At 45.0% G+C, this 21,655-nt stretch overlaps 1 protein-coding gene and 1 pseudogene across 1 annotated transcript in view; both read right to left on the bottom strand.

Moving 5' to 3' along the window:
• The window catches only part of LOC143959443 (atlastin-3-like), a 107,402-nt gene that overhangs the window by 11,038 nt on the left and 74,709 nt on the right, over positions 1–21,655 (bottom strand). Inside the window, exons 10-12 of the mRNA XM_077468098.1 lie at positions 8,406–8,462; positions 8,258–8,329; positions 7,409–7,840 (exon numbers count right to left, since the gene is read on the bottom strand). Coding sequence (XP_077324224.1) covers positions 7,409–7,840; positions 8,258–8,329; positions 8,406–8,462 — 561 coding nt within the window. The remainder of the gene's footprint in view (positions 1–7,408; positions 7,841–8,257; positions 8,330–8,405; positions 8,463–21,655) is intronic.
• On the bottom strand, positions 12,009–12,127 carry LOC143959452 (5S ribosomal RNA; annotated as a pseudogene).

Here is a 21,655-nt window from a genome sequence, read left to right as displayed (position 1 = left end):
CTGTTCTCCTCCCTCCACCGATATCATGACCAGGTTGTCAAACAAGTATCTTTAGTTACCTCCCATATATTAGGTCATATGTGCCAATTCCATGCAAAAGAAATGAAGCTCCAATAATGTAAAACCTTTTAATATAACTCAAATATAAAAACAAAAATGCACTTACAAAGCACTAAGAAAGATCAGCCTTAAGTCCGATGCGCCGGCCGGACGCAAATGGACAAACTCGTCGTTCCTGGGTACAATTCCTTCGTAAGGGGTGACGTCAGCGCATCGCTCGTCCCTACGCGTTTCGCACAAAATTGCGTCATCCAGGGGCACGAGCGGCACGCTGTGTCACCTCTATTTATACTGCCACATCCTCATCAAGCCTCGCTCTGGGCCCTCGGCATTTCCCGCTCAAAACAAGCCTCATTTTTGATAGCCAATCGGTTGATCAGATTCCCAAAGAGGCCACCCCTCCCATAGTACTCAATTTGGCCAATCACTATATTAGATCACCCATAGCTTCCCCTTTAACTAAGCCTCATTCGTGTCAATAGGTGGGATACCCAATCCCACGGCTTGATGGCCATCCTAGGGGTTTCACTTTCCCATATACAACATCCAATCAGAAGCTAGATTTTTCCCCACCCTTTACCAGTGTGATGATGACTTCTGCTTAACCAAGCCTCATTTTGACTTGTAAACAAAGCCAACATGACATCCAATCAGAAGCTAGATTTTTCCCCCACCCCTTACCAGTGTGATGATGACTTCTGCCTAACGAAGCCTCATTTTAACTTGTAAACAAAGCTAACATGACATCCATTCAAATAATCCTGATATATGCCCATCTTACCGTGCCTCGTCTAACATGGACAGGCAGACATGATGAGTGCTGGTAACCACAGTGGTGTAGTGGTTAGCACTCTCACCCAGCAGCAAGAAGGGCCGCCGGCCACTGGTGTCGATGTCTCTATCCTAAACTGTCATCAAAAAAAGAGATTAAGGGGGGATCTCAACCATTGGCTCCCAAAGATTAATATAATTCATAAAAATTGCTAAAAATTCAACTAATAAAAATAAGATAAAATATATAAAAATAACAACGCATAAGTAATGTTGGAACAAACACATGAATAGTGTTAGAACAGATTTTTTTTCTGTAATTATGTAATACAGTCAAGCCGCAGCTGATCAAAGTTCCATTGTGGACGATTAGTATAATATTTTTATCATAGCGCAGTTTTTTCCTTTTTTCCAGATGGTAATACAATGTCCTCATTGATATGAAAAGCCGAGACCACCTTTGGTAGAAACGACGGTTACGGACGCAACACCACCTTATCCCTGTGGATGACCAGATAAGGCGACTTGCAGGACAAGGCTGCCAATTCCCGAAACCCTCCTGGCCGATGTGATGGCCACTTTCTGGGAAAGAGTCAACAGGGGAATCTCCCTGATATTCTCAAACGGCGGTTTCTGAAGCGCCAACACCAGATTCAAATCCCATGAGGGTAACGGTGGACGCACCGGAGGGACTACATGTCGTACCCCCTGAACAAAGGTACTCACTAATGAGTCTGAAATTTGCTTTAATGGTGCTCAACCCCAATTTCTGGTCTACACCTTGCTGAAGAAACAGCAGGATCCTGGATATAGAAAAGGAGCACGGATGCCACCCTTTCTCTTCACACATGGAGATGTAGGCCTTCCAGGTACGATGGTATATCTTCCGTGAAGATTTCCGCTCCCTCAACATAGTTGGAATCACCAAGTCCGACAGACCCCGGTTCCTCAGCACCTGGCTCTCAATAGCCATGCCCTTAAAGCCAGCGATGGTAAAGCAGGGTGAAAGATTGGACCTTGAGATAGGAGGTCCTCTCGCAGCGGCAGTTGCCAGGGAGCGTCTACCACCAGACGCACCAGGTCTGAGTACCAGGGCCGCTGAGGCCAATCTGAGGCCACCAGGATTACTGGAATCCCCTCCGCTTCCACTCTGCGAAGCAGACGTGGCAACAGTTTCAGTGGAGGAAAGGCGTAGATCAGCTGCTACTGATCCCACGGAGCCACCAGCGCGTCTGACGCGTCTGCCCACGGATTTCTTGTCCTGGACACGAATCTTGGCACTTTCCGATTGAGACGGGAGGCCAATATATCCACATCTGGTGTGCCCCATTTCAGGCACAGCAGCCTGAATATCTCCGGATGCAATGCCCATTCTCCTGGGTCCAGCATCTGTCGACTCAGATAGTTCGCCTGCCAATTTTCCACCCCTGGGATGTAAATGGCCGTCAGGGCCAGGACATGTCGTTCTGCCCACCAAAGTATGTGAGCGACCTCCCGAGCAGCGGCTGAGCTTCTTGTTCCCCCTAGGTGATTTATGTACGCCACAGCCGTGGCATTGTCTGACTGTATCCTGATCGGACGTCTTTGAAGACTCAACGACCATTTGTGAAGGCACAGCCTGATCGCTCTCAATTCGAGCAGATTGTTTGGCAACTTGGATTCTTCTGTCGACCAGAGGCCCTAATCCGACTGAATGCCCATCACTCCACCCAAGCCAGATAGGCTGGCGTCTGGTGTGATCACCGTCCATTGGAGAGGTAGGAGCGACTTTCCTGACCGAATCACCGGGGATCTCAGCCACCATAACAGGGAGTCTCTGACTGACTGGCTCACCTGGATCGAGCGATCCAAGGACAACGGAGATTTGTCCTATTTTGACAAAATCCCTTTCTGCAAGACCCTGGACTCACCATCCTGAGGCGTTCTGTGATGGTTATTAGCCGTGCCTGTAGTCCCCAGGAGGTTACCCAAATGCAGAGTGAAGAAGCTATGTCAGCAGCAGCAGTAGGAAAGGGCGGTGAAACGATCTGCAGAGCTTGCACCAGCGTTCAGGGAATGGCCGCCCAGTGTCCTGTATACACAGGAAACAGCGTGTGATAGCACATGGCATGCTGTCACTAGAGAGCTGCGGTGAAAAAAGCGCTCGGGCCTCAAGAAAATGGCCGCCAATGACTTGGCCGGACAGCGCCATGCGGCGACAAGTGAAAAAACACACCACAGAACAGTGCTGCCTCCAACCAGCAAAATATCTCCACAGGTACCTTTTTGGGACCCCCCCACACCGGAACCAGGACCATCGCTAACCGCATAGACCCCATACAGGTGAGAGACCCAGCGATCCCCTGTACACACACCACACAGCGGGGGGGAAAAGAAGATAGGGACGTGGGAGAGAAGAGAAGGAGGTGAGGTAGTCCCCGAATAGACCTCCCAGGAAATGCCCAGCTGCTCAACCCCCCGAAGCAGGGAGAGCCGTACTTACCAGTCCTGAAGAGCTGGGAGACATTCCATCACAGACCCACTCCTGCGCAGTTACAGGGTGGCTGCTGGCCTCGGTATACTGTGATCCAGACATCAGTACCCTGGTCCTATGTATACCCCGGAGCATTTAAGCTCACGACCACCTCTGGAGCTGAGGTATGTCGTGGCCTGCCGAGCCGTAGCTGCGACTTGCACACGCTCCATGGCCGGATTGGGGGGACTACAAGGATAACTCAATCAGCCTGTCACCCAGCCGGCAGTTGATAGAAGATCACAGGATCATTCATCTTGCGCAAAAGCATAAGTTCTGCATCAAAAAAATGGACCAAAGGGACCGCAGGGTTCCTAGGTCATTCTCCTTCACTAGACAAATTAAAACTGAAGCTGCTGGGGCAGCAGGGAGGGTTGTTAGCACAGGGTCCTCCCGCTGGGCGGTACTGACAATTCTGTGTATTGTGTTACAATTTTGCCTAGTTCTCCTAGTGGCAGGCTAACAAACCCATTTAGTTACAGAGAGGAGCTGTGTCAGTCGGTGAATATAAGAGAAATGTTCCTTTAAGAGGTATGGGCTGAAGTGACGTTTTGACGTCGCTTCCATCCTCCTATGGTATAGAGACGAGTGGGGGCCATCTTAGCCTCACCCGTCTCAATACCCAGCAACAAGGAGGACCCTTTCGCCTCCGCCCCTACCGACGGCTCCGGTAAGCGGCGGAGGGCGCAGGTGAACGGCGGGAGGGGGGGGGGGGTGGTACCTCTCCCGCCGCTGATAACCGTGATCTGGCAGCGAACCCGCCGTGGAGACCACCATTATCGTAAACAGGACCGCTTCCTGTAAAGAGGGATATCTCGGTTGTGGCAGCAGCTGCTGCCATTACCGAGATATCAATCTTCAAAGTACCGACGTATATGTACAGGAGGCGGTCCTTAAGTAGTTAAAGTGCCCCGAAAAACTCTCGCGCAGAAGCAAATGCATACGTGAGTAGCGCCGGCATATGAAACCACACATGTGAGGTATCACTGCAATCGTTAAGAGCAAAAGCAATAATTCTAGCCCTAGACCTCCTCTGTAACTCAAAACTGGTAACCTGCAGAATTTTTTTTAACATCCTCAATGGAGATTAAGGGTAAAAGTTTGTCATCATTCCACAAGCGGGCACAATTTTGAAGCGTGGCATGTTGGGTATCAATTTACTCAACGTAACATTATCTTTCACAATATATAAAAATTGGGTTAACTTTACTCTTGTCTTACTTTTTTAATTCAAAAAAGTTTGCTTGTAAGACCGCTGCGCAACTACAGTGTGACAGAAAGTATTGCAACCACTGCCATTTTATTCTCTAGGGTGTTAGAAAAAAATATATATAATGTTTTGGGGTTCTATGTAATTTCTAGCAAAAAAAAAAACAATTTTAACTTGTAATCAACAAGGAAGTGTCAAAAAGAGGCCCGGTCCTTAAATGGCTAAAGCAATGCGATGCAGTGTTGCATCGCAAAAAAATGGCCTGGTCATTAAGGGGGCAAATCCTTATGGTCCTTAACTAGTTAAGCTTATGATCTACCAGAACACACAGGGCCTTCTCCACCATGTATTCCCCCATATATATTCTTAGCCCCCAAATGCATAACTTTACATTTATCAACATTAAAATTTATTTGCCACATAGTTGCCCCATTAAACAGCGCATCGGCTAGTAAGTTAGAAACATCCTGTAAGGATGTTATTCCATGGAGTAAGAATTAAACACTACTCGCTGAATATAGTCATTTAGCCAGTTTTCTATTCAATTACAAACATATTTTTCCAGGCCTGTGTACTTTACCTTACACATTATCAGTGTAGGTGGAACTGTGTTGAAACGCTTTTGCAAAATCCAAGTACAGCACGTCCACAGCCTCTCTTTTGTCTAAAGTTTTACTTACCTCCTCATAAAAAGAAATCCGATAGGTCTTACAACCTCTGTCATGAATCCATGCTGTCTGTTGCTTAAAATGTTGATTCAGATCCTCAAACAAATTTTTGTTTCTACACAAAGATAACCCATATAAATACAAAATGCAGTTTTTAAATCAGGATTTAATTTAAGGGAAAAAAAAGCTGTCCAAGCCTGATTGGCCCTATGTGAAAAAGTAACTGCCCCCCAAACCGAATAACTGGTTGTACCACCCTTGGCGGCAACAGGAGCAGCAATCAAGCGTTTGCAATAACTGGCAATGGGTCTTTCGCATCGCTAAGAAGGAATTTTGGCCCACTCTACAGAATTGTTTTAATTCAGCCACATTTGAGGGTTTGAGCATGAATGGCCTATTTAAGGTCATGCCACAGCACATTAATCAGATTTAAGTCTGGACTTTGACTGGGCCACTCCAAAGCCTTAAATTTTATTTAGTTTTTTTGAGCCATTCAGAGGTGGATTTGCTTGATTTTTGGATCATTGTCCTGCTGCATAGCCCAAGTGTGCTTGAGGTCACAAACTGATAGCCGAACATTCTCCTTTAGGATTTTCTGGTAGAGCTCAGAATTCATGGTTCCATCAATTATGGCAAGTCGTCCAGGTCCTGAAGCTGCAAAGCAGTCCCAAATAATCACACTACCACCACCATGATTGACTGTTGGTATGATATTCTTTTAATGAAAAAAAAAATGAAGTTTTGTCTCATCAGGCCACATAATATTTGACCAAAAATCTTGGGAATAATCAAGATTTATATTATTTTTTGTCGAAATGTGAGGCGAGCCTTTGTGTTCTTTTTTGGGCAGCGGTGGTTTTTGCCTTGTAACTCTCCTATGGATGCTATTTTACCTAGTCCGAGTTTTTCCGAGTGTTGAATAATGAACACTGATCTTACTGGAGGCAAGAGAGGCCTGCAGTTCTTTAAATTTTGTTCTGGGGTTTTCAGTCATTGTCATGCTCTTGGAGTAATTTTGGTAGGTCGGCCACTCCTGGGAAAGTTCAGCTCTTGTGGATAATGGCTCTCACTGTGGTTCACTGGAGTCCCAAAGCCTTAGAAAAGGCTTTGTAACACTTTCCAGATGGATACATGTCAATTACATTGTTTCTCATCTGTTCTTGAATTTCTTTAGATCACAGCATGTTGCGTTGCATTTTGAGATCCTTTAGCATGCTTCACTTTGCCAGACAGCTTATTTTTTAGTGATTTATTGATACAATTGGTCTGGCCTGAGTGCAGCAATTGAAATTTAACTCCACTTTCCAAAAAATGTATTCATGATATAGCGGGGGGGGGGCTAATTACTTTTTCACATAGGAACATGCAAATTTATGCTATTTTTCCCTTAATAAATAAAATCATCATTTAAAAACTGCATTTTGTATTTACTTGGATTATCTTTGGTAATATTAAAATTTGATGATCTGAATCATTAAAGTGTGACAAATATGCAAACAAGAAAAAAACAACAGAAAGGGGGCAAATACTTTCTCCCAGCACTGTATATACTGAAATGTATGCAGCTATAGATGCTATACTGTAATGGCCATGCTCAGCGATATATAGTGTAATTGTAATAGGGTGGCAGACAACCTGGCATGAACAGACACTATCTGGGAGGGTCACTGACACCGATGTTGCTAGTGACACTAATACAGTGAGCAGCGATAATATTGTACAATGATACTGTACTAATGACACTGGCTGGGAAGGGGTAACATCTAGGGGCAATCTAGAGGTTAACTGTGTGTCTAAGTGTAATGTGTACTACTTTTACTTTCTGACCTGGCTGTTTTTTCTCCATGCTACGTAGGTAGAAGAAAGAGTCAGATTGCTGTTCCTATGCACACGGAGTTCTGTGTTTTTGTAAACACAGAACTCTGTCTTTAGTTGGACACAGCCGATTGGCTGAAATGTGATGCCAAACTTTGCTGTGTCCAATTTGATCCTGGAGGACAGCCTGTTGTCCAACCTGCCTGCGCCGCCCATCCACAGCAAATAGTTGCATATACTTAGGTTGAAAAAAAAAAGAGACATGTCATCTAATTTAACCAATAAAAGGGAGAAAATCTACTGTGGGTGGACAGAAAGTAGTTAAACGCTTTCTAGTGCTGCAAAACACCACAAACAGCCTTATTGTATTACCTGCTCAAGAACATAATCCGCACTGGAATCAATAACTTTGCCAAGGTCTCTGTACTGTCCAGAGTATTTGATGTAGCCCCATGTGAGGAGTGCAATGAGCAGCAGCCCCATTGCACAATTAAACAGTTGTGCCACCACACTTAAACCGACAAATCCTGTGATACCAGAAGCCATGTATAATGCAACCACCAGGGCTAGAAGTACAGCTGGAGTACGGAAGGCTGTGAAGATATTCTTGCTCTCATTGTGCTTGCAGAAAGAAGTATACATGTCATCAAGGCTCTTCTCCAACTCTTCTTTGTATTGTTGGCTGAACTCCACTCCTCCCATTTTCTTTGCACGGTCAAACTGAGACAGGGCCTCATCCCTACAGGCAGCATCTCTATCTCTCAGGACATCTGGTGACACATATGGCTTCTCACCACCACAAATCTATAACAAAGAACACAGGAGAGTCAAATAATCATATGAAATAAAAACTGCATTGTGTCTTAGACAAAAAGCAACCAATTACAGTTAAAATGACTACTCTAAATTGCTAAGGATAGAAATGTTATTAGGTAAAATATGTTGCACAATAAGTAACTCCATTATTTTATTAAAGGTTTTTTTTTAACTTTCTCCCGCAATATATTTTATTGAACAAAAACTCAAAGGTTACAAATAGCAAAGAATGGCTCCTCCAGTGGCTTCTTATGGCATTGTAGCGATGTGTTACAGACAATATATACACAAGTCAGTGCCTTTGAAGGAAAAAGTTGAGAGAGATAATATAAAAGAGGATGATTAGGCATTCACAGGATTTGATGATGGCTGGCGACAGTGGTAAGGGCACACACATCCACTCACCTTCTCCATGCTGCTGTTGTATAAGTCTTTGGCAGAAGCCACCGCTGCCAGGTTATTGGCCTCAGCAGTTGCCTGAGCAAAGATATGAAAACATTAGTTCAGAAGAAAAAATAATGGTGTTGAGAAAGGCAAATAAAATCCTACATACCTGTAGCATAGATTTGGGATGTGGTAAATCTTCTCCTTGGTATATTTTTATGTAAGCCTAAAAAAATAAAAAATAAAATTTTTTAACCAAGTGATTGCACAAAATCAGGCTTAATCTTATAAAGAAACCTTTTTGCAAGGCAGCAACATAATCACACATTGGTGGTTTACAAGAGCATATTAAAAATGTCATCCTTCACTAACGATGCAGTTTGATAAAGTTATCTGCTTCATACAAATAGCATCATTGCCTGTTTTGCCCAAACTAACCAATGATAACAGAAGTCAGATATGGTAGGTACTTAAAGTATTGGTGGGCTATTTTTTATGGTTGATTGTTTAAAAATGTTCTCTTTGCAGTGCATTATTTCCCTTCCAGATTGCTCTGATACTACCAGTGTAGGGGGCTGGAACACACTAGAGCTGAAAGTATTCAGAAGTGGAGTATTGGGGTAAGGAGGTAGGCAGCAAAATACTGGCCTTATGTCAACTCGCTTAAACCAACCTTCATAACAGAAGGCAAGAATATAGATTGTAGATCGCCATTTTGGTCTGGACACATTTTTTAAGTTGAAGTAGAACTTTAGTCAGAAAATTAAGTCCTGCTAGATCACTTCAGGCTGGCCCCTTTTGCAGGTATATCTATGTAAAACATTAAAAATAAGTGTCTATATTGTTTAAAATCCAACAATACAATGTTTTACCCTTCTCTGCATGTGTTAAGTTGCTCTCTATTTTTAGGCACTGACAAATTTGTAGAGGCCGATCTACTGTTAGTTTTAAAGCAGAATTAAAGTAGAGGTCCATCCTAGACAAAGTAAAATGTCTTACAGGTTTTATTATCTAGCCAGTGACATACCATAAGCCTGTTGGACATTCGTTCCCATTTTCTTCTAAAGGATTTTTATAACAGCTTACCTGTAAAATCCTTTTCTTTTGAAGTACGTCACGGGACACAGAGCCATAGTAACTACTATGTGGGTTATAGTCTACCTTCAGGTGCTGGACACTGGCACACCCTAAACAGGAAGTTGCCTCCCTATATAACCCCTCCCACTTCTGGGAGTATCTCGGTTTTGTAGGAAAGCAATACACATGTAAACTAGAAAGAGGGAGGGGACCTCTGTGTCCCGTGATATACTTCAAAAGAAAAGGAATTTACATGTAAGCGGTTATAAAAAATTGTATTTTCCTTAATCGTACATCACAGGACACAGAGCCATAGTAGTTACTATGTGGGATGTCCCAGAGCAATGCCAACTGAGGGGAGGGAGACACAACCAAGTAGGGACCCATGAGATCAGAGGATTTATACTGCTGCCTGCAGTACACTGTGCCCAAAGGCGACATCCTCTTGTCTTTTTACATCCACCAGATAGAATCTGGTAAATGTATGGATGGAAGACCAAGTTGCGGCCTTGCAGAATTGAGCCATGGAGGCTTGGTGATGCACTGCCCACGAGGCACTAAGAAGCCCTAGAGGAACACGTTTTGATTTGAGAGGGTAGAACAACCTCTTTAAACCATAAGCTTGAACGATTACTTGTCAAATCCATTTAGAAATAGTAGATTTCGATGCTGCCTGTCCTCTTTTACGACCTCCAGGCAAAACAAACAAAACATCAGTTTTCTGAATCTGAGCAATCATCTTTAACCACATGCCGACCGGGCCATAGCCGAAAGATGGCTACAGCACGGTCGGCTTATTCTGGGAAAGTGTCCATGGATGTCCTCCCAGAATTTTGCTCCTGCGTGCCCCCTGGGGCGCGCACCCGGGAACATCTGCATCACAGATCATGGTAAACGGCCTCTGATCGTAACCGTTTACCACGTGATAGCTCCGTCAAATGACTCCGGTTCCTCCCTCCCCTCTCTGTACCGATCCGTACAGTGAGAGGGGAGATGCAGAGAGGGGGAGAGAGATTGCAGCAGCGCTGTGGGCTGGATGTGAAGTGCCCACAGCGCTGCTCAGTGCCAACACTCTGCCAACAATCTGCCATAAATTTTAAAAGAAACAAAGAATATTTTATTTTTTGATTAATAGCGCAAAAAATAAGAAACCCAGTGGTGATTAAATACTACCAAAAGAAAGCTCTATTTGTGTGAAAAAAAGGACATTCATTTGGGTACAGTGTTGCATGACTGAGTAATTGTCATTCAAAGTGTGAAAGTACCAAAAGCTGAAAATTGGTCTGGTTAGGAAGGGGGTTTAAGTGTCCAGTGGTCAAGTGGTTAAGTAGACATTGACTTCTCTCACCACATCAAGAGAACGTAGTGATTTTTATTCCAAAGAACAGGATTCTAGAAAAATGAAAGTAGAACAATATTCTGGTTTAGATAAAAAATGTATACTACCTTTGGTAAAAAGTTAGGATGAGGATGCAATACTACCTTATCCTTGTTACCAATAAAAATATGTCTCTTTACAAGAAAGAGCAGCCAACCCTTTTTGCAGCAGAAATGGTAACCAGAAAAAATTGTTTCCTTGTCAAAAAAGGACCAAGGGAATATGTCGTATCGTCCCAAAAAAAGGCTGTTTTGTAATGCAGACAAAACTAAATTCAAGTCCCAAGGGTTCAGGGGCTACCTAACCGGAGATTAAGCCGTGTTAACGCCTAAATAAAGTTATGAACCAAAGAATGCAAAGTGGTCGTTGAAGTAATACGGATAAGGCCGAGAACGGTCATTAGAAGCACTCAAGGCCAGCTTTATGTCTCACGCCATCTGCAGAAAAGTCAAGGACTCTACTTCGACTTATTTCCTGGGGTGCAGCTCCTGGTTTCACATCAGGAGACATATGTTTCCCAGACTCCATATTATATAACCATGGAGGCCGGCTCTCTAGCATTAACCAAGGTAGAAAACTACCAAACCTGACAGCCCACGCTTCTTCAAATTGTGGGTCTTAATAGCCAAACCATTAAATTTAGCATCTGTAAAGAAGGATGGAACTCCGGACCTTGCGAGAGAAGGTCTGGTGGTGAAGGTAGGGCCCATGGGTCCCCTACTGCCATCTCTACAATCTCTGCATACCAAGATTTCCTGAATCCCGCCAGGGGTCACAAGAACCAACGACTTGCCTTCCTGCTTGATCCTGCGAAGAAGTCGTGGACGCAGGCAGAATAGGAGGGAATGCACAAATCCGCAAGAACCGATTTCACAGGAATAGCAAGGCATCTGCTCCGCATGCTAGCGGATCCTTTGTTCCTATTCCTATAATGAATAAAACAGTGTACTTTGCCTAAGATAGGATAAGATTCACCTTTCTCTGGGCCGCACAACTTCTTGTGCCCCCTTGGTGATTAATATAGGCCATTGCTGTGGCATAGACAATATTGAATCCTGGCAAGACAATACCTTAAACTCAACGTTCAGGCCCTCAGGACCAAATGCTCTGCCTGAATTTCTAAAATGTTAATAGGCAAGGCCATTTCTAATCTGGGCCACTTCTCCTGGACAGCTGTCTCTTTCAGGACTGCCTTTCAACCTAAACAAAATAAGGTTGGGGCATATGTTGTTACCATTTTCCAGGTAACTGAAAGAAGGATTTTTCCCTTTGCAGAATTTTGGATGTTAACCATAAAAATGAGGCTTCGGCACACCCAGCCTACAGCACCTGGTATTTCCAGGTGGTCTTTCATCCGTGTACTAACCAGGCCAGACCCTGCTTAGCCTCCAAGATCAGACGAGATTGGGTGCTATCAGGGTAATGTGGCCGTAGGTTTTGGAGTCAGACACATTGGGAATGTAGAGCTTGAATCCTTTGTTTCAAAAGGATACTGTTTTGCAGCAGTCTAGAATGAAACTGAGCATAAAGAACGGCCCCGAACGAAGCAACAATCTTTCCCAACAACCTCATGCAAAGTTGAATAGGAGAAATTCCTCTTGCTTCGACTACCTAAATCCGTTCCTTTATGGTGCCGATCTTTGCCTGTGTTAAGAATACCCTTTTCTGGGTGTACCTATGATCAGACACAAGTATTTTCTTCATGGTTTTAAAGAAGATTCCTCCTAGGTTGAGAATCTGACCTAGATATTCCAGATAGTCGAATGTGGTGACCATATTTTGGTCTAAGTGGGCTACCAACTCGTCTATCAAGAACAGATCGACTAGGTAAACCATAATCGTTATTCCTTGGGCCCTCAATCTGGCTAGAAGAGGAGCCAGAACCTTTGTACTCAAGGTGCAGCAGCTAGATTGGAAAGCAGAACTACACACTGAAAATTAAGATTTTCCACTTTGAAAGTAGATATTACTAGTGAGCGAGGAAATAGGCATATGGAGATAAGCATCTTTGACGTCAATTGACTCCAGAAGTTCTCCTCCTTGTAGGATGGAGATAACAGATTGGATTGACTTCATGCAAAAAAAGAGATTATATTCAGGAATTTAATTTTAGATTTTTTTTTAAACATAAGTTTTTATTCGATTTTCACAGATAACAAAATCGCATGGTGTACATATCAATACATTTTACAACAATCGTAAGATACACGGTAACATCTTGGATTAGTAGTTAAATGAACAGTATAGATAAAACTGTGGAGACAACCATAAGAAGCCTCCTTATATAGTTTCCTTAAAAGAGTAAAGCTGGAGATCACCTCTTAGCCCCGGCGGGGCTCCCCTCTCTCCCCAGACACCCCTTACGGGATCTATTCTGTGTCCAAGGGGAGAGCAGGCCCCCCCAAGGTTTGGCTGGAGAACCCAACCGTTTGAGAAACAGTATGTTAAAAGACCATAATACGGTAGTTACTTAATAACAACAATCTAACAGTTCAACTCTCTAGTAGCGGAGTGGACAAAACCTGTCGAAACATTGTCAAAATAGTGCCTAAATATATCAGGGTAAAGAGGGTCATTTTCCCAATGGAAGAATATTAGTAAGTGCAATCCATGTAGACCAGGGGCTCCAATTTTGGATAGCCTGGTTTTTATAGGGACTGCTACGAGCTATTAATAGTTCATATACGTGATGTAGATGCGTGGTGCTGATCACATCTGAGAGGGTTGGTGGAGTGGGATTCCTCCACCGTCTGGTGATTTCCAATCTCGCAGCCAACAGGATGTGTGAGATAGAGTATCTCACCTTCATTGGATATTGATCTAGATTCAGGGATAGTAGAGCTAGATCAGGACGAGGGGAGATTGTGACTTGGGATACATCGGATATTAATTGGAATATTGATGTCCAAAAGGAAGTCAGTACGGGGCAGCTCCAGAAAATGTGGAGCATATCCCCCTTATTCCCACATTGCCTCCAACAAGTCGCGGAGTGCTGATCTGAAAATTTAGATACCCTATCTGGAGTTAGGTACCATCGTTGCGATAATTTGATAGTCAGTTCCCACAGGGTGGTGCATTTAGTGTAACGGTAGGTGGCTTTGATAGCTGTGGACCATTGTTCAGTAGTGTACGTGTTGTTGAGATCTTTCTCCCATTTGAGCATAGGAGTAGATTTATCCAGTATGTGTTTCTGTTGGAGTAGGTTATAGAAGAGTGAGATGCCCTTGTGTTTACAAGTCGGGATTGTAAGAAAAGTCCACGCAGGATGGGGAATTTTACAGGTCCAGTTAGGGGAAGCATGGAGGTAATGTTTGGTCCTTAGGTATAAGTAGAGATCCGTGTCTGGTAGGCAGTATTCTCGTTGTAGGGCGGGGAAGGGTTTAACTAGCCCCTTTGTGAAGAGGTCGTCAATATGTATTATACCCTTAGTCTGCCAGGATGTAAAGGACACCAGGTCAATTTTCTGTTGGAGAACTAGTAGAGGAGTTTTAAGGGTGGCTCTGTTGGTGTAGTTGGTGGTTAGATGTAGGAATCTTTTCCAGTTCCTGAGAGTGGCTAGCATCGTAGGGGGGAAGCGCGAGTTCTTAGGAATAGGATATGTGGAGGATAGTAGCCAGGCAAGGAGATGTTGGCCCGGGGTAAGTGATGCTTCTAACTGTCCCCAAAGAGTGCTTTGATTAGGAGTGATCCATTCTCGCAGTTGCGTCAGTATGGCTGCCATATAGTAGTCATGGAAGTCAACGTAACCCGCCCCCCCCCCCCCCGCTGAACGGAGTTTGATAAGGTGTTTATGAGCGCTTCTAGCTTTTTTACCTTGCCATATGAAAGCGGATAGAATGGTTTGTAATGATCTAAGGTAGGAGAGGGGGATGGTGATCGGTAAAGTCCTAAATAGGTACAGTATTTGGGGTAGATGGAGCATTTTAAAGGCTGCAAGGCGGCCCATCCACGACAGTTCAAAGGACGCCAGTTTGCGGAGGTCAGTCTGTAACTGAGTGCGAAAGGGGATGAAGTTGTGGCAGAATAGATCTGTCGAGTTCTTAGTTAATTGAACCCCTAAGTAAGTAATGCTCTTATCAGCCCATGAGTATGGAAGCTGGTGTTGAAGTTTAGATCTGGTAGAGATGTCTAGGCTTAGGTTCAAGATTTGAGATTTAGTCTCATTGACTTTGTAAAACGATACTCTGCTGAATTGCGCAAGGGTCCTTTGGACTGCCGGGAGGGAGGCGGTGGGGTTAGAAAGCATAAGAATTACGTCGTCCGCGAATAGGCTAATCTTATGAACGTGCTTGCCTATGGTTATACCTTGTATTTGATCGTTCGCTCGGATAGATTGTGCAAGGGGTTCTATCACTAGATTGAAGATTAGGGGGGACAGGGGGCAACCCTGTCTGGTGCCATTGGAGATGCCAAACGGGGATGAGAGCGTATCCGCCAGTACACTCGGGCAGAGGGAGAGGAGTATAGGGCCATTATAGCACTGTAAATGGTTCCGGTAAACCCAAATTTTCCTAGTACCGCTGACAGGTACCCCCAATGTACTCTGTCAAACGCTTTTTCAGCGTCTAGGGACAGGAGTACAGAGGGGGCACCCGTGAGCGGCACCTGGTGGATGATGTCCACCATACGCCTTGTGGCGTCAGAGGCTTGGCGTCCCTTTGTGAAGCCAGATTGATCGAGATGTACAAGGGCTGGGATAATGTCCAATAGTCTGTTGGCGATCATTTTTGCGTAAATTTTTATATCGACGTTGAGTAAGGAGATGGGACGGAAATTTTGGGGCGTATTAGGTTCCTTGCCTGGTTTTGGTAGGGTTATTACGATTGCACTCAGCATGTCTTTGGAGAATGAGGAAGATTGAGCTGCCGAGTTGTATACCTCGCAAAGTACAGGGGCTAGTAGTTTATGGAAACGTTTGTAGTATTCCCCGTTGAACCCATCGGGACCAGGGGCTTTAGCACTTGGGAGTTTTTTGATCGTGTATTCTATTTCAGGGACCGTGTAGGGCTCGTTAAGGCTATTTAGTTGGGTGGGTGATAATGCGGGGAGATCAATTTTAGATAGGAAGCTCAGAATGTCATCTTGAGTGGGTTGTATGGTACCGTCGTCCGTTTTAGGATTATATAGATCGCTATAATACGAGCTAAATGCGTCTGCTATTTCAGTGGGTTTAAGAATTTTAGCTTTAGTGTGAGGATGGTATAGATGTGTTATCTTGGATTTAATCCTGTGGCCTTTTATTCTCAGGGCCATCAGTTTACCCGCTTTATTGCCCGTGGAGTAGTTAGAGGCTTTTAGTTTGGTGTATGATTTTCCAAATGACTCTAGTAACAATGACCGTAGCTCATGACGTAGTTTAAATATCTGTGATTGGGTAGCAGAGGAGGGGTTGTGTTTGTTAAGAGATTCAGCAGCCGCTATATCAGCAGTCAATTTGTCCAAAAGTTGAGATCTTTTTTTCTTCGCTCTGGCTCCTGCCTGAATAAGCACACCTCTAATAACCGCCTTGTGGGCGTTCCACACTTTTTCCGGATCGGATACAGAATGGGAATTAATAGAAAAGAATTCCTCTATTTGTTGCTGAACATGCGAGGCTACTGTCGGATCATTAAGGAGATAGCTGTTTAACCTCCACAATGTGGGGTGAGATTGGCGCGTTTTCGAGTTGATGGTAATACTAATAGGAGCGTGATCCGACCAGGTGGTAGTGTGAATCACCGAGGCTGATACTTTTGAAAGCAGAAATTTATCTGATAGAAATAAATCTATACGCGAGTAGGTGTTATGACGCGGTGAAAGAAACGTATAGTCACGTTCAGTCGCATGACAACACCTTCACACGTCAAACAAATCATTAGCTTGAAGAAAGCCCTCTAGTGGCGAGGTAAGTCTCTTACAACCTGCTGTAGAGTCCATGAGGTAATTAGGGACGAGATTAAAGTCTCCACACCAGAGGACGTGCCCCTGTTGGAGAGATTGGACTTTCTTCCATAGGGATTTAATAAATTGCATTTGGCGAAGGTTGGGGGCATATAGGGACACTAGAGTATATTTCGTGTTGTTGATCTTACATAGCAGGATAATGTATCGGCCCTCATCGTCCGTGATGCATTGTTGGAGATGAAAGTCAACAGTGTCCCTTACAGCAATGAGAACACCTCTTTGCTTTTTCGTGAAGGAAGATTTGAAGACATGAGGAAACAACTTATGCTGGCAAGTAGGTGGAGAATCTTTGGTGAAATGTGTTTCTTGAACACAGAGCACATCACTCTTGAGTGACATGGCCGTTTTCCATAAGGATGCCCGTTTAGCCGGATGATTTAAACCCTTAGCATTCAGGGATAGGAAGGTGAACGACATGGTGGTAAGTGATCGTGAGTGAAAAGTAGTTGCACTTACAGTTTGGAGATGTCTAGTCCAACGACCGCTGATTATTATTGTACCTTAATCGCACAGGAGGTTGCGGTGGTTAATCCGTTGCGAGGATTACGGTGGGAGTAGTAGTAATCGGGTAAGCGATAATTGAGGTGTGGAGCGGTCTCGGTCAATCACGTTGCTTCAAGAGTTGGTATACCGGATATTCAGGAATACTAACGTGAGCTGAAAACAAAAACACACAAAAAAGAAAAGAAAAAAAAAGAAACAGAACAGCAAAAATTCAGCTTGTCGAGATGCAGCTAACAGTGGCTGGGCGGTTTTGCACAACAGATCAGCTAACACCCGCCTCGAACGGGAGCTGACTAACTGGGGGGTAGAGTCAAGGTTCAAGTAGAAGCGAGCCTGGGGCCGGCCCGGATTAAACATTGTAGCTCATACTGAAACGGGCAAGAGAGCTCACTTTGGTTTGAGTGGAAGACGTTCCCTCTGACGGCCATGGGGAGGGGAGGCCTGTTTGTTAGGGCCTGGCTGGTTATTCTGAGTTAATTCCTGGTGGATACCCCAGGAGTTGAGCAGTTTCAGTCCTCCTTCCAGGGTAGATATCGTGTGAGGGATGCCGTTGTAAGTTACCAGAATGGTAGCCGGGTGGCGCCATTTGTACAGCACTTTGTGGTTAGTGAGGGCTTTTGTAATTGGTTTCAATTGCCTCCGCAACTGAAGTGTATATTGTGATAAGTCGGCAAACAACTGGATGTCTGCATAGGGTGCAGGGAAAGTGACCAGAGCCCTGGCCTTGGATAGTATCTGCTCTTTCGCCTGAAAGAAGTGGATTCTCAGAAGGACATCGCGCGGTACTGATTCCGCTAGGTGCTTTGGCTTGGGGATTCTGTGGATGCGGTCTATTGTCAGCTCTATGGGGGAGAGTTCAGGTAGCATGACAGCAAACATGGTGCTAGCAAACTTGTGAAGGTCCGCGGGGGGCACCGTTTCTGGTATACCGCGAATTTTCACATTATTGCGGCGAGAGCGGTCCTCGAGGTCCGCTAATTTATGTTTGATCCATTCTGTGTCCTCCTTTTGTGCCATGCACGAGTCCACTAAATCATTTACAGTCTCTGTACATTCCTCCATTTTGTCCTCCATGTACTGTACCCTGTCACCCATGTGTCTCATTTCTGCTGAAAAATTGTGAATCAGTGATGACAAGTTAGACATAAGGGATGACTGGAGGGATAATAGCATGTCTTTCATGGTTGAATCCAATACTGGCTGGCCCGATGTGGGAAATGCCGCTATGGAGGACTGAAGTGATGCTATTGCATTGGTATTGTGGAGATTTGTAACTCACTGTGGCTCCGGCCTGGTAAGCTGTATCCAGGTGCATCCGCGCCTTGGCTGGGCTCTGGGAGTTCGGTGTAGGTGGAGGTGAATCCGCCCGGGGTGAGGATGGATGGTCACTCGTTATTTCTCCCGGGTCTCCGTCAGGTAGGTCTGTATAGGCCGTTGAGCTCCGCGTTGCTGCTCCGGCGGCGCCATCTTGCCTGGGCCCTCCACGCTGAAAGGAGAGGGCTGTCAGCTTTTGGACGTTTCGTTCGTCTTTACGCTTGCGGGAGGACATGCCTGAGGGACGTGCGGATCTCCCGGTGGTCGGTGATCGGTTCGGCGGATGAAATCTTGCCCGTTATGCTGTGGATGTCCGGTCGGCTAGCGGGAGCCTCAAGCGCAAGCGTCCATCCGGATTGCGCGCAAACCACGCCCCCTAATTTTAGATTTTTGAGATCCAGAATGTCCATTTGGATTTAACCAAACCCCAACCTCTGCTCTTACATAGGGGCCATCATGAACACCTTTTGCCAAAAGATGGTCCAATGCTTGAGAGAAAGATTTCTTTTTCTCTGGATCCTTAGTAACGCATGATCTGAGAAAACGAGGAGACACTTGGAACTCCAGTCTGTACCTTGGAGCTATTGAGGAAGTCCCCTATTCGTCTTGACACTCCTTTTTGCCAGATCCCTGAGAACTCCAGAAGAATTCTCCCTATTGAGCAAATGGGGGCACCTCCTCATAAGTTGCTACAGTATCTTATAGACTTCCTCCCCCCAAGACCTCTTTTGTCCCTGGGGTTAACCCAGAGGATTAACCTTTGAACCTGGCGGCGGAAGCCGTCGTGACTGCCTGGAGGCTGATGCTCCTGGCACAGAAGAATGAGCTTTGAAATAAAAATATATTTACTCCTTCACTTAAAAATGGCAAAAGGGGTATCTTTCTTTTACTAGAAATTCTTTGGATATATTATCCAAAATATCCCCAGATAGCCGTTTAACTGCAAAAAGGACTAGCCAGGAGCTTCTTGCATGACGCTTAGCGAAGGGCTTTAGCGAACCCAAACACTCAGTTAAGGGTACATAAATGTGGAGCGGATCATTCAGGAAGAAATTGTACCATCAATCTTACAGAATGTGAAAGCCGACTCTTACGCATTTGACACCTCAGAAGAGAAGTCATCAGCCTCATCATGGTCCCCTGAGGGAAATCATCTTCTCCTGCCCCTAGTTCCTCAGTTTGAGGGTCTTAGGAAATTGGAAGAGAACCTGTTGCATTGTGACCAAACTGGGATGCAATTAAAGTCGCTAATTTTTTTTTTTTAAACCTACCATGGAGGGAAAAAAGTAAAATTAACAGAAGCTGCAGTGTTGAAAACAGTTGCAAAAATTTCATGGCCTCGATCTCACTCTGACCAGCCATCCCCTCTATGGGGAGGATGCCATTTGTAGAGTAGGCTTTCCAGAGCTTGAGGGAAACCCTTTTAGCTACTTTTTTGGGGGTGTTTAAACCCACCCCCTTCTGAATATAGGCCGATGCATAAAGCAGAGGTACTACAAGAAGAAATCGCATCCATTGCTTGAGCATTAGTCAGCCACTGCCGCTGCTATTAAAGGGCAGCACAGTGGTGTAGTGGTTAGCACTCTCACCTGGCAGTAAGAAGGGTCGCTGGTTCGTATCCCAACCACGACACTACCTGCCTGGAGTTTGCATGTTCTCCCAGTGCCTGCGTGGGTTTCCTCCGGGTACTCTGGTTTCCTCCCACAATCCAAAGACATGCAGATAGGTTAACTGGCTTCTGTCCAAAATTGGCCCTAGTATATGAATGGGGACCTTAGATTGTGGGCTCCTTGAGGGTAGGGACAGACATGAGTGTGCAATGTACAGGGATAGGGACAATTGTAGACACTCACTCAGGTTGAACTGGATGGGCTGGTGTCATTATTCAACTTAACCAACTATTAATGCTCAGCCTGATGCAATAGTAAATGTGTCAAAAGGAATGCTTGTGTCACCAAAACCTCTTGTCCCTCCGCAGCATGCAGCAAGGAGGAAAAAATGGCGAAGAGGGAACCTGGAAGCTGCGGAGTAGGGCGGCGCACCGTTCGTTTTGTTTTTGGTTTTTCTCCTGGTGGGAGAAAACGGCACAGTTGAGGGGCGTCTAGTGGGGAGGAAAACCCCCCCAGACTTACCGGAGGTCTGATGCTGGCTGGAGTAAAGGAAGCTGCTGTACCGTGAGCTCTCAGAGGGAGCGAGAGAAGGTATGTGCTCTATACAGCCCCCAGTGGTGACACAGACATGACAACATTCACTAAATTAAAAGGAGACATTCATAAGAAAAGTCAAAAATTTCTTAGAAAACGCCACTTACTTTTCCCGCCGCAGGATTTTCCGTGGTAAAACCAGCAGACCTAATCTTTACCCATCACGGTGGGTTCCGTTAACAAACCTTCAGGAGCTGGGGACCCTTGGGGAAACCCACAATCCTGGACCTGTAAAAGCACCCCGCCAGTAAAACTTTATAGCCTTAATACCAAAAGTACTGGATCCCAGGGGCCAGCTCTCTAAAAAGAGAAGCGTTTACAGGCAAAACCTAATTTCTTCAGACACGAGGCCCGGGTACCATTCAATTCGGCCAAAAAGACACTTTGAATGGATCTGGCTGCATAGCTAACCCCAGCAAGGATTGCTCCAATGGAGCTCAGCACAGCACATCTTTGCTCGTGACAAACACCTTAGACATTGGCGAAAAAACAGACATACTGCCAATAGTGGAAGGGGTTATATAGGGAGGCAACTTCCTGTTTAGGGTGTGCCAGTGTCCAGCACCTTAAGGTGGATTATAGCCCACATAGTAATTACCATGGCGCTGTATCCCGTGATGTACGTTTAAAGAAAATCCCTGCATCTACAGACATCCACAATCTAACACTAACCTATCTAGCTCTGTAAAGAAGAAATAAGTATACATACCTTTTCTGCAGCTGATCTGACCCGATCCCACACTGATCTGTTATCCGCGGCTGCTCTGTGTGGGTGGGTACAGAGGACACATCTGACAACAGAAGCTGCATAGTAAGTCTTTTGGTGATGTCACTCCCCATTAATTTCACAGCCGTTGTCGGCTGTGTCCTCTGCAGAGCTTCCGCTGCTGGATCGGCTTCAGAAAAGGTATTTATAGGGATTTCTTCTTTACAGGGCTAGATAGGTCAGTGTTATAATATGGATGTCTGTAGATGCAGAGACCCTCCTATCCTTTACAG

Source organism: Lithobates pipiens, unplaced genomic scaffold, assembly GCF_037356315.1.
Source record: "Lithobates pipiens isolate NorthernLeopardFrog02 unplaced genomic scaffold, aLitPip1_a1.2 Scaffold_75, whole genome shotgun sequence".
NCBI lineage: Eukaryota > Metazoa > Chordata > Amphibia > Anura > Ranidae > Lithobates > Lithobates pipiens.
The sequence above is the reverse complement of the archived record's forward strand: the minus strand, read 5'-3'. Positions and strand labels throughout refer to the sequence as shown.